This window comes from Haliaeetus albicilla, chromosome 26, assembly GCF_947461875.1.
Source record: "Haliaeetus albicilla chromosome 26, bHalAlb1.1, whole genome shotgun sequence".
NCBI lineage: Eukaryota > Metazoa > Chordata > Aves > Accipitriformes > Accipitridae > Haliaeetus > Haliaeetus albicilla.
In genome coordinates, this window is record NC_091508.1 from 22192504 (window position 1) to 22205877 (window position 13374).

General features: G+C 45.0%; 3 protein-coding genes across 5 annotated transcripts in view; all 3 read right to left on the reverse strand.

Moving 5' to 3' along the window:
* Positions 1–7023, reverse strand: part of RPL35 (ribosomal protein L35) — a 152643-nt gene extending 145620 nt beyond the window's left edge. Inside the window, exon 1 of the mRNA XM_069771422.1 lies at positions 7018–7023. Coding sequence (XP_069627523.1) covers positions 7018–7020 — 3 coding nt within the window. The 5' untranslated portion in view covers positions 7021–7023. The remainder of the gene's footprint in view (positions 1–7017) is intronic.
* The window catches only part of HSPA5 (heat shock protein family A (Hsp70) member 5), a 100403-nt gene that overhangs the window by 58361 nt on the left and 28668 nt on the right, over positions 1–13374 (reverse strand). The window lies entirely within an intron of this gene.
* The window catches only part of MAPKAP1 (MAPK associated protein 1), a 108585-nt gene continuing 96382 nt past the window's right edge, over positions 1172–13374 (reverse strand). For all 3 annotated transcript variants that reach the window (XM_069771414.1, XM_069771412.1, XM_069771413.1), the window contains 2 exons: positions 3947–4044; positions 1172–1789 (listed from right to left, as the gene is read on the reverse strand). In XM_069771414.1, the coding sequence (XP_069627515.1) occupies positions 1664–1789; positions 3947–4044 (224 nt within the window). In that variant the 3' untranslated portion in view covers positions 1172–1663. The remainder of the gene's footprint in view (positions 1790–3946; positions 4045–13374) is intronic.

The window sequence follows — 13374 nt, forward strand, 5'->3', positions numbered from 1 at the left end:
GGTGGCAAAAGAACATTCACATAACAACTTTAATGTTAAATAGTTCACAAAGTGGTTAAAGGAGTCATTTACATTGCATTATTTGAAGGGCCTTTCCCCATTGCATCTGTGCTGCATTTGCACATATAAAATATTAAAAAATATCATACTATAAAATATTGTTTCTCTTGTTTTGCAGATACCATGGAAGACTGTACAGCGAAGACTGGCCTCTGCGGTGCGGGCAGGGCTCCCCTCCTGAGGCAGCACCGACACCGGCTCCGGGAGGGCTAAACCTTTAAAAACCAAGAACTTAAACGCAACAGGTAAGTGACAAATAGACCTCTCTGCCTTAGTGTTTATTCCTAAACTATGTGTTAAGGCTCAGAAACTTTTTCTCTATACAAAAGCAAGGTAGGACACCGTAAGAGGTCACGCTGCGGCAGGTGAGGCTGGGCGGCAGGAGGGAGCCTGGTCTGCCCGTGGGACCCGCAGCACTGCAGCCTGCCCTGCAGCCCCGGCTGTGGTTAAACGCCTCTCCAACTGGGGGCATTTGCTTGATAGAAAATCCACAGCAGCAGTGCAGAGAGCTCCAGCTTCAATGACCTGGAGGGATTTATGAAAGACACCTCTGGTGAGCTGAACCAGAAATGCAGCTCTGGTTCCCAGTAATCCCATTCACGTGTTCCCTGATGTATTATTAAGGATGGACAAGGCCAAAATAGTTACAAATCCCAGTACAAAGTCGGTCTTAATTTTTATTTTTAAAGAATAATATTAAGAAAAGGAGAAGGCATTTCTCAGTCCTCAGGTGCAAGCTGTCTCAGAGAGGAAGAGCAGACCCCAGTGCAGCAGCAGCCGTGACTCCACGGGTGGCCGTGGGCAGCTCGCACAGGCAGGAGGATGCTCTCCTTTCAACTGCAGAGACGCTGCCTTGGTTTTCAAAACACCGTGCTGACTACAGCAAGTAACTTCCAATAAAACGTATGCAAAGCTGAAAAGCACAGTTAAATAAAAATATTTTTGAACAAAACAAACCACAACAGACTTGACTGTCTCAACGTTTCTTCACAAATCGGCTCCCCTGCAATGGCTGCTGTTCCCTGGCTCACCGTTGCCTCCTGCACTTCAGCAACAGAAGTGAAACCATCTGGGACTACAGCCTCCCCCCAAAAGAACTGTGCATCATATGGACCTTGAAAAAGCTTACATCTGTTTATTAATAGTAAAAATGGATACATTTGTCCTACATTTTGTTTTTAGAAATTTGATCATGTCACAAGCAATACCTGTGTGTATGTGGGTGTATTACAGATGTATATAATTTATTTTAACCAGGCTGTGAAATAATATGTAATCACATCTCTTCTTGTGATTGTACATAATACAGTAATTAAATGATGCCAGTCTACGTCATTCTCTTATTTCTAATCAAAGGAACCTGAAGCGTAACAGTCTTCTTTCCGGCTGATATGGCTCTTTATATTTGTCACAGGGGAGACTTCCCATCACCAACGAGGGATAATCTTCCAACCGTGAGAGACGGGATAATTCAGATTTCTTCCCCGGCTGCTCCTGCCTGTTGGCAGCAGGAGCACCGCAGTCCTGGCTCCCACCTGTCTCGGGCGGTGGGGAGCGTCTCCTCCTCCGAATTCGGCAGACAGGCTCTCCTCGAGGCTAGGCGTTACTGCTGTCCTGACTTCTTCTCCTTCTGGAAGCTAAAGCTTGTTCTCCTGCTCAGTTTTCTTTGTTTCTGAGCAAAATAATCTGCTCTGGCTGTGCTTGCTCGTGACTCTAGAATATAGTTAACCTGCAAGACATGAAACAGTATTTAATTTCGTCGGTGCTTCAGCGGGACAGCCCGGGGAGGGCAGGGACCCTCACAGCACCCAACTGAATGAGGCTTTAGTGAAACTGGTCCCAGCGGGCCATCAACAAAACGATGGCAGAGGGAACTCGGAGCTCCGAGAGCCCTGCTCTGCGCAGGGCCGCTTTCCGGCTCTTCCTCCCGCAGCCCTCGGCTCGGCGCAGGGCAGCCACGGGCTCTCAGCATCCCTCTCCCCTCGTCCCCCCTTGTCACCCAAACCTCTGAGTGAGCGCAGCAAGTCGTGAAGACCCAGAGTGCTGGTCTAATATAGTAATTTTCAATAAAAGACTTTATCAGCTTCAATAAAAATAATTCTTTCATTACGATGTTTGCATACTCAGCTAATCTCATAGTTTCCCTGTGTTTTGGCACATTTTACTTGATGAAAGCATTTTTAAATGATATTTAACAAGCCTGCTATTCCCTAAATTTATTATCTCCAGTGCTTTGTGATAATCACATAGATAATTTTAATGGAAGGTTAATGCAAGAATCAAAAAGATAAAAATGCCCTTTGGTCTGCCATTAGCTGGTTAATATGCTGTGGCTTAAAACTTGCACAATTTTATGCACTGTAGAGTGTTTCACTTTCATTGCATATTACAGCTTAAGGCATAAAAATATAGGGAATTTTCATGGTCAATAAAGCCTCGGTCTTTCTCACTTGATCATGTAAAAAGCCTAATTTGAAAAGTCTGATTTCTCTGCATCTCCTAATGCTGATGGAATTGAAAACAAACTGGTAACTTATGCATGAAACCAGAAAATGTTCTATATAAACAATCTGCAACTTCAGAAAAAAAGTACTGTTCAATAATATTTTTCTCTTGAATATTCATGTTATTCATACCAAACCTTTTTTTTAGCCGCCTTTTATGACCAGTCTCAGATGTGTCAAGTGTTCTGGATTACAATAGCTTATTTAAGATAAAGTAGGAACAAAAGAATCAGCCTAACAGTTCACCAAGTAAGTAGTAAACCCCCCAAATACATTCACCTTCTATGTTATTAATGAAAATTATTTCATTGTATGTCAGTTATTTAGCAATCCCCTAAACTCCACACAGAAAATAAAGGCAAACATAACAGATGGCTTGCCAAAATTACTGCTTTTTAAAATCTGAATTGCTATAAAATATTAGCTTGTGGAAAATTAAGTTTAATCTTCCAAGAGCGATACAAAAATTTGTTTCGGAAAGCAAGCCAATACACGTACGTACTGAGCCACAAGAAAAGCAAACAATTCTGATAAAGGATCACGGTGAGAAAAAGAACCTGTTTGCTTCGTACAAACACCCGCGCTTGGAAAAGACGTGCGAAAGGCAGGAGAGAAGCGCTGTCCTGGCAGTGTCACCGCCTCTGCCCGGGCCGGCGCTGGAGCCGCGAACCCGGCATCAACCTGTGGCCTTGAACATCGTGTCAGCGCGCGGTTTTACCAGAGCCCTCCCGGAATCTCTGAACAACATTAATTGCGGCTCCCAAAGCCTCTGCGGTGCCGGGACCGTTGCTCAGCCGCCCGCCCCGCTGCTGAGCCCCACGCCAGCTCCTCCAGCCCCTCGCAGACCGGGGCGGCTGCTCCCCCAGCTCCTCGCCATCCTGGCTGGGGGCTCACCCACGCCGGGTGCCCTGCCCGGGTCTCTGAGGCTGGGCCCCGTGCCGGCAGCCACACGGCAGTGCCGGCAGCACCGCGGTGCTTTGCCGGCCGCAGGTCTGGGGCAGGGCACCCAACCCTGCGCAGCACCTGCACCTCCGCCAAGACACGGGGCTTGCAGACCATCTCACGTGTCCGGAGGAGGAAACTATCTGGACACAATGAAATTTGGTAGTTTCCTGTGAAATTCCACAGAAAACCGATGTCTCTATTAACCAGAAACTAGTATAAAAGGAAATCTTATACACAAACAGACAGCCTGCTGTATGGCTGTGTGAAAAATGAATAAAATAATAGGCACCAGGCAACTAGCCTGGTAAGTTAAATGCACCTTAGTGGTCCTCAGGCACTGCACTGTTCATGTATTTCCAGAGCCTCTTGAATACTTTCATGTCTAACAAGCGGTAAAACACCCAGGATTTTGGGTCACGTTAAAATTTAATACTCACCTTCAGTACAATTTCATTGACAGTAGCAGCATCTGATTCAAAGTAAAGGTGTTTGTAGTCATGATTGCTTAGATATGTAAGTTTAAATATTGCATGACCTGTAAAGATAAGAAAAAAACTGTTCAGAATATTCCTGTAAAGTTTCAGCAGAGCTTGTGTGCCTGACAGAAGAAAAACACAGATGGTGATCTTAGCATACCATCAGCACAACAGAAGGAAGTAATGAAACGCTGACAGGCTTCTCATGTCATTTCAATTTAAGGCAAGTGGTGGCTTACAGGAGCAGCTGAACTCTATTCAATAAAGTTCGTTTTCCCATCACATCCCCACTGCAGGAAATGCAAAAATCTATCAAATGGCTAGTTAGCTCCCATTCAGCCCAAGACTATATTTCAGTTAAACTACCACATTAGGACTACTTTATGTAACTATTCACTGTATAATCATCACATGCAGAAGATAAGTGTTATATTTAAAATAAAAGGCCAATTAACCCCAGAATCATCACTCCAACAACCTCTCCCCAAAACATCACCCAAACCTACCCAGTTGCTTACAGCAAAGGGGAACATCACCGCTGTAAAATACAAAAGGATGCAGCAACTATGCTACGGAACAGATACTCAAAACCAGGCATCTCCCTTCCTACAAGGAGGACAATCAAAACTGAAGTATAACTGTAATTTCTATCTACATAGCACTTTGCTGGCGGGCTTCACTGCTGCTCAGTCCCAAATGGAGGTTGTAAGTGATTAAATGGACACCAGGTGCTGACAGCCTGGCCAGCCTCTACGGCTGCCTTCGGAGAACAGCACGGGAACTCCTGACCTTTAAAAGTACGGCAGGCGGGATAGGCGGGACGGCTTTAACATAAAGGTCTATATGCAGAACATGTGGGAAGGCAAAATATCCTTCACTTGTATGGATGTTCATGGCTTCAAAATTAAAATTAAGCATATTCTATACATTGTACTTTTCCATCAGTTTTCTCATAATTTATTCAGTTCAAAGGTCAAAGTTAGTAATCCGTAGAGTAAAAGCCACATTACTGTAAATTCAGGTCTTTCCTGGAGGAAAGCTAATTTGAAATCTTATTTACATTATCTAATTCTCCAGATTTCCAAAAAGTGACTGATATATGCTCGGCCAGAAAATTTGAGACGTGAGTATTTTATTGTGGCATGTTAATTAAACACCATTATGATGCACTAATCTGGAATATAAATTCTATATTGAAAAATTGGCTAATAATAATACCCCCCCCCCCTTTAAATCATTTGAAAAATGATGCCTCTGTGGTACTAAAAATGCGGGAATTCCTAGCAGCGAGCTCATCAGTATGTTAATGCATGCATGCCTGGGTCTGCTTGGGACTGAATTCAGTGTCTTTACAATTCCAAAAGTGCCCCTGCACCATTCCTGGGGATGTGCCACAGCACCGCGCCCCACCAGCTACCACAGTTTTCCTTGGGCATTTAATATTACATGCAGTTATAGAAACAGATTACCAAAAATGAAAATTAAAATGGCACAAAACACGGTCTGGAGGATTCCAACGAGATTCTTTGTTTTGGGTCTTGGAAGTTCGTGGGGTGATTCTTGGCACGCATCAAGGCTCCTTTCACCCGGTTTAGATGTTTCCTTCCACGTTTTCTTCCACCCGAGAAGCCCGCTCTCCCCACGCTGCCCTCCCCTCGCCGGCTGCTCCGGAGGCTCCTGCCCCCGCACGGCTCAGCCGGTGGGAAAGGCTGGGCGGGCTCGGAAAGCGCCAGAAGCCGAGCCCCTCGCTTCCAGTGGAACGGCTCCTTCTCTCCAGGTGGGTTCTCTGCCGGCTCGCTCTCAGTCCGGGCGCAGCGCAGGCAGGGCCACGCACGGCACCCCGGCCACGGCGCCGGCACCCAGCTCGGCCGGGGCTCCGCTGCCCGCCTCCCCCAAGGCGAACATCGACCCGCTCCATGAAGCCAACAGTGCGGGCACTAAACCTCTGGGCGCGTTCATCGCTCACCTGGCGGAGAGCGGGTCGGGTGTGCGGCACTGCGGCTGCGCCGGTAGCAGCAGCACAGCCCGCGTGGGATGCAGGCAGCAGAAAGACCCGGCGTGCCGCCAGCGTGCTCCTCTCGAGCTCTGCTGCCCTGCTGCGCATCGCCCCGCAGAGGTAGGGCACAGAACCACAGAATGAAATATTAAATATGCAAATCAAGCGAGATCACAGCCTCCGTCATGCCTGACGAGGAAACCTTCCCCAGTACCTCTGTCTTTCTTTTAAACCGGCGATCTACTCCTCCTTTCCGGCAGAAGTATTTGTACAGCTGACAGAAGCAGGACGCAGACCTTTATTGCGAGTGCTTATTTTAGGATTGTGAGGAGTCAGCTCTTGCGATGACAGTTAGAGCAACAGATGCCAGTAACAACCCCGACGTGCCATGCAGCAGGAGGCAGAGCTCGCCCAGGGCCGCCCCGTGCCGCGCCAGCACCACGCACCCCCTCCGGCAGCCCGGCTGCCGCAGCCAGGCGCTCCTGGTCCCGCCGGTGCGGAGGCTGCTCCAGTCCCTGCCTTTCCGGCAAGGCGCTGGCTGAGCCGCGGACCCGCGCTCCCGCACGGACTCTCGGGAGTCGCAGGGGATGCGGCGCCGCCGCTGAATCCGACGCAAAGCCTGAACGCGCGGCGCCTGCTGCGGTTGTGCACGACCGGCCGTGCAGGCCGCGTAACCCAGTCCTACGTCCTGACGGGCGATTAAGTGGAAAGAAGCTAAGACGACTTTTCTTTAGAAAGCCCCATTACAGCATTATGTTTATGTGCTCCGTGTCCACATTATACTATTTACAGCATGAAATATTAGTTCACTGAAATCATAACTGGCACTTTGCTCTGCTACTATTCTAGCCAGATGGAATTTATGAATTGTGAGATTGATTTCCATTTCCAAGAGTGCTTAAATATGTGATGTACCTCTTTCCAATAGAGCAACACCCTTGACGATTCAGAGATCAATAGGAACTTCCCTGGTTTTATATTTCCATATAAGAATATCATGTAACAAACAGCAGCAGCTCAAGTGGCTTCTACCACACATGATGGCAGAATTAAAACAAATGCAGATACCGCACAAATGGCTTCATTACCATGACTCCTACACGAACAATGGTTTGGTGTCCTTTAGCTTGCGGGTCTGAAACACAAGTGTTCAACTCCAGCAAATGTCAGTGCTGTCTGTCACTGCCCTGCACCGAGACCATGCAGAAGTGTATTTAATGTCAGCCACTGCAGCGGATGGCAAGAGTGAACTGAACAGGGGGAAATCTCAATATTTTGCAATCAGAATTAATCAGCTGTGCAACGGAAAATACACGTTATTCCCAACTATGTTTACCTGTTAAAACGTTTATGGAAGGCAAATGAAATGACAGAAACTCATCTGTTATCACAGGCTTTTGTCGTGATGTAGGTACAACCCACAAGGCGAGCTCAGCAAACCTGAGCAGGTTTCGTGCCGCTGCCCCGTGCCAGCCGCGCTCCTGCCGTGCCTCCCCAGCCGGCGCTGGGGCTAACCTCACTGCGACAGCAGGAAAACGACATCCTACCGTCGGTGCCCTTTGGCCTCAGCTCTGAATGCTGATAAATCTTTTCTAACCCTGGAACGCTAATAGGCTCCTGTGTGGTTATACCTGGAGAAAAGCCTACAGCAGACTCAGGCAGAAGGGCAAGATGCTAATTCACTGGAAATTCACCGAGGAGAGCTCATTTACTCTTTCAGCACGATGTCTTAAATTCAACTGTTTGGCATATCTCCTAATATTTAACATTACTATACTGCCAAAAAAGTGAAGGAAGAGGCTACTTACGGCATAACCAATAATTCCTCCAAACCCAGTAGCACAGCCAGATGTAAATCTGCTGCTCACGTTTCTCCTCTCTGTCTTCCGCAGGTTTGGTGAAACTGTACTCATGCAACCTCCACCCTTGCACTTCATCCCCCCGACTTCTCAGTGTTTCTGTGTTTACGTGCAGCAGGTGAGAAATACTGCTGAATTACAGCTTCCAATTACTGACTAATACGTGCTTATACAGTCGCTGGTAAATCCTGTGCTGATTTCTGCAAGTTACGGTCTTGGAAAATACACAAAAACTTTGCAGTCCACCATACTTCACTTGATACAGGTGAAAAAAATTTTCACTTTTTAATCTAAGTAATAAACTCTTTTTATCAGAGTCTAAAAAAATACACTTTTTGCCTGGAAAACCTTGGAAGGATGTGAATTTGCACAAGAAAAGACAATTTTTTTACCAAATCTGCCAAGACTAGAAATAGCTTTTCTGCTTCCTCTCCCATTCCCCGATTCGGACTGTACCAAAAACCTCTCTTTTGCCAGTGCCACTCTCTAAAACAGCATGCACTGAATTAAATCACTAATTAGATGCAGGATGAAAAGAATATTCATGAATTAGACAAAACAGAAAACAAACACTGGAAAATGCAAATTTATGTTAATTTTTCAATATACCTTGATGATTGCTTTGTCATTACAGGGCCATAAGGCAGAAGTCAACAATTAAGAGTTATTAGTGGAATAAATAGCTAGAGAAAGACCTCTCTGAAGAACAAACCACTTACGGGCATCATTTGACATCACAGATTTTCACCATTTCAGAAATTGTGACTACAACAGGATCAAACCGTGTAACTTCTTCTCACGGACTCAGAAAGGATTACAATGAATTAGAAATATACTAGTAAAAAAGCAAGGAATGATGAAAATAAAATACACACAAACAATGTTTCTATACAAAGGCAAATTTACTTAAACCACTGCATGAAATGGGGTAACCTCTGCTCACCAACCACTGTTATATTTAATCTGAAAGCTTTGGGGAGGGACACTGTTGTTTGAAATCCACATGTGCTACCTCAGAAAAGATGCCGTGACCCTGGAGCAGGGCTTGAAGGTCCTACCAAAATGCAAGCGTTGCATTACCATCAAAGCGCCCATCCTGACAACCTCTAGTAACAAGAAAACGTAAGTTTTCTTCTAGGGGGATGTCACGAGTTACACCGCGGCTGCAGCTGGATTATCAGGGATATAGTACCGAGCACAGATTGAACGGGAATATTGTCCTGAGTGTAAAAACGGGGTTAAGCCCATTTTATGCAAGTGATATTTATCCGAGAGATACATATTTTAGAGGTGATGTCTCCTTCAGAGGTAGCGACAGCAGTCAGAGTTATGGATGAAATCCTGACCCCACTGGTATCAGTGGAACCACCGATGAGTTCAGACTGCCTGCCACGCACCTGTAATGGATCTCCTTCAGACCAAGGCATTACTTAAGTGGGAACAAATGATATGAGTGTTAAGGAAAAAAATAACAGTGTTGTCCTGCTGGCTTGCCCCATTCTCTCAGGGAGCAGCATATTTCAGGATCACTTTTCCTACAACTCAGGTCTTTATATTCTACTGTAGGCTAATTAGAAAACATTGGCATTAGTGGATGTCTTGTTTCCAGATGTCCTGAAAGCAAAGTTGCAATTAAAGTGCTGCATACATCCACTTTTATGTCAAATTGTGGTAACTGTTCACACAGCTGGACTTTTTTTCCCCCAAAGCCTTTTGTTTCTTCTTCAAATTATCATCAAAGGCAGAATAGTAATAAAGATTTTTGCAAGAATGGTGAAAATTGAGGTGGAACTCTGGGTTGCCCAAAACCTCTTCACCAGCAACCTTGTTTGGGAAAAAAGATGATAAATAAATCAAAATGCACTAAGCAGTGTTTCCACATGGCAATCGCCTCCTTCATTGCGTCTGCACCTCATCAATCACGCCATTGTCTGCTTGAAAGGCGAGCCTTGTAAATGTCATATCCACTCAAGCCCAAGGAGAAGCGAATCAAAATGCAGCAAGGAGTTTTAATTGGATAGTGTAATTAAACTAAAAAACCCCAGCAGAATAGCTTTGACAGGATAGATGAAGACCCCTTTTAATAGGGCTACAAAACATATTTGTTAAAAGGATGAGGCAATGCACACTCCTGATTGTGCTCCAGAGTACTTTTATGAAAAGGCTGTTCAAGAGGGATGGATTTAATAAGTTGCAGCCACGTCCGTGGGGCAGAGGCAGGAGAGTCTCTCGCAGCGAAGCCGTCCCCAAACCGCTGCCTGCTCCTTCAGCCGCGCAGGCAGGTGGACGCGGTTCCCCTCGCTGCCAGACCCCCTCCCTGGTGCAGCACACCCCACGAACTACTGCCGAAACCGCACGGCAGCCCGCGAGCTCCCTGACACCCCCAGCCTTTCGCCGGGGCTCAGCCTGGCCCCCCCAGCCCGGGCACAATCCTGAGCCTGCCACAGAAAATGGTAAACGCAGCAAACCCAAGCGCCATCTGCGCCTTCGCTGCCTTCCCTCTGAGGCATTTAACTGCTCTGCAAACAGCATGTCCACATGCATTTGGACTCATTTCTTTCTGTTACACACTTCGAGATTTCTTTCGCTCCAAGACTGAAGTTTGGGACCATTTTCTCTGCTGAACCTGTTTTTTACCTTTTGAGGAGAATCTGTGATTATTCTCCTATCAAGTATGAATTTTGTTCTATTATTTCCCACACCACATTATTCACAGCGGGAGCATGAATATTAGGAACTACCACACAAGATTTTGTGCACCATTTGCAGAGCACATGGATAATTGTTGCCTCTCTGCTCTGGCTCCACTGCAGGGCTCTGAGCAAACGTGCAACATCTCTATTTAAGCTCCCCAAGCAGCAGGAATCCATGCCTTCCCAATGCCTTCTGTATGTTTTCAGTCCTTTCACAACCCAATAACGAATTCATTGAATTAGTATTACCCAACGTGCATAATCTGGAGGAACTGGATACTGAATTAAAACATCAAATACCTTTAGCTTTAAATGAAAACTACATAAAAGCATTTCAGGCATCACTTTGGCTATCACTTACAGCCAGTATGAATACTGCTAGAAAAGCTATTTTCGTGCAGATGTGGAATTCAATGGGAAAGACTGACTCGTGTAGCAACATCAATCAAAACGTCGGCTCCGCTGGCAGCTCTCGACAGTAAGGCAGGTTCAAAGGTCGCAGGATAAAGAAAAAGCCAAGCTCTGGTTCAGCTCTAATATCTCCTCACTAGAAGTCTTGCAAAGGTACCTACCCCCCTTCTGTACTAGGCGGCTTTCATTAATCTTCTTGCCATCTTTTTTAACTAGTCATGCAGAACCGCTCGATAGCGAGACATATAATGGGGAGGCCCTGTGCCTATTACCAGGTTAACACTCTGTTAAGCCCCAGTGCAACAATGGAATAAGAATTTAAAGGAAATCTTAAGCTGCAGGGTGCAAAGCAAGCAATTAAATTACAAACTGAAGTTACCAATGTACTCCGTGACCTACAGCACACCTTTGTTTAGACTACCTTAATATTAAGGATATTTTGACCTAGCAGCTGAGAAGTATCTGCTTTATTAAAACAAAAAAAGGCAGAAAAAGGATCACAGAGAACGTTTCTTCAGCGTTTCAAGAAAATTATCAAAGAAATCCGCTTTCTGCAGCTACCATAAAATACACATGAATGGAAGAACCCCACGTATTTTGAAAACTGTAAGTCTGCCCAACTGATTAGCCTCAGTGCCACTGAAAGGCCTTCCCTGAGGTTTGCTCACCCCTCCATGCACCAGCGCCGGCTCAGCGCTCCCGCGGTGCGGATGCCGAGGCAGCCTGGTAGCCCCGGCCCTCGGAAGGGATGGCCACGATGCATCCATCACAGCCGCGCTTCGTCCACAGTGCACTTTGTAAAAAGGCAGTGGTCAGTGACACTGAAGTTTCTCCTTTGTCCAAGTAATGTAAGAGACATTAACAGAATCAGATTTCCTTTAAATTACACTATTGCAAAGGGATATAATTGTATTAAACGTATTATGTTGCTTCCTTAAGACTTTATATTATGTACACTTAATTGAGATATAAAGCTCTTTTCAGCTATAAAAATGACAACTACTTTATTAAGGCTTAAATCTTATTTCTCAATGATAGGATGCTTCCTTTCAAGATTCAAAACATTCAGAATCTCTCGTGATAATCAGACCGAACCTGATTTAAACAAGCCGTTTATAACACAGTGTTTTCAGGTTCTAATGGCATTTGATCGAGCCAGCAGGGCCATTACCTCTTCCCTCTGCCTAAATTCAGGGAGTCTGATTTAATTTACAAATAAACATTCAAATGCTCACCCAGGCCTACTACAAGGGCAAACAAAAATCATCAGCCATTCCTGCCTACAGTAACCACACTAAAGGCAAATCAGATGCCAAAGCTTTCTATTTTCATCTTCTGTTTTCACTGAACACAGCTATAAGTTCTGCGAACTCACAGCACAGGAAAGCTTCAGCCCCATCCAGAACAACTCCGAGTCCATCTGTAAATATTCACAGCACATCATCTCTGAAGTTGTTGAGTCCTTTAACACTCACACAAGTGCCACTACAGCTTTGCTGCATGAACCTGTCTTTTCAGAGAAAACTAACAGAAAATAAGCATGAGGCTCTCCACTGTACTGAAACACAATTTCTGTTTTTACGTTTCTGCAGAAAAGTACCAGTAAAAACTCTGAAATCTCTTTAATCTGCAGAAAGTAAGGGCTAACTGAATATTAAAACGTGTTAATTACTACGTTCAGAGGAACAATTGTTGCAGAAACCTCCAGCTATACTGATCACGGTGATGAAACTCCACTCCCAACACCCCTTCCCCTTACTAAAGAGTAAGGTCACATTTGTAGGCTCCTGCAAATCCTTCACCTCAGAATTCCAAGAAGTCAGTCTACCAAAGCAGCACTCAACTTTATTATAATCCCAACTGCCAGTGTCTAGGAAAGGCAGGCAGCTTAATAAAACATACACTGTATTTTCACCCGGTGTAACTGTACAAGCACTGTTACATGTGCAGAACACTTCTGAAAGACGAGATGGAGCATGTTTGTGTTACAGGAGATAAAAACATGAAAACAAAACATACTGCAGAACTCAAAGACCTTATCTTTACTCAACTTCTCTTTCTTTGCAATAATTCATTCAAGGAAGATCCGGGAATAATTTTTGATGCAAACTGCTACAAACATATATCACTATGCCGATAAAAATCACAGGCAAAACTTGTGAAATACAGTGAGTTTCATTCCTTTATGCTACTAAAATAACTTTTTTCCATTTAACATTCAAGAGATACTGATCTGCTGTTAAGAGTTCCCCAAAATGTATCATTCTGAGATGTCACACTAAAAGTCTCTTCTACTGGCCTAAAATAATGACTTTTGGAACATCTTTAGTGAATCGGGAAGAGGTCAGCAGATTTCAGGAGGAATTATTTTCTCCTTTTGGAACTATGCTGAACACTTATTTAACAGGAGAAGTTTATGACAGCCACGTG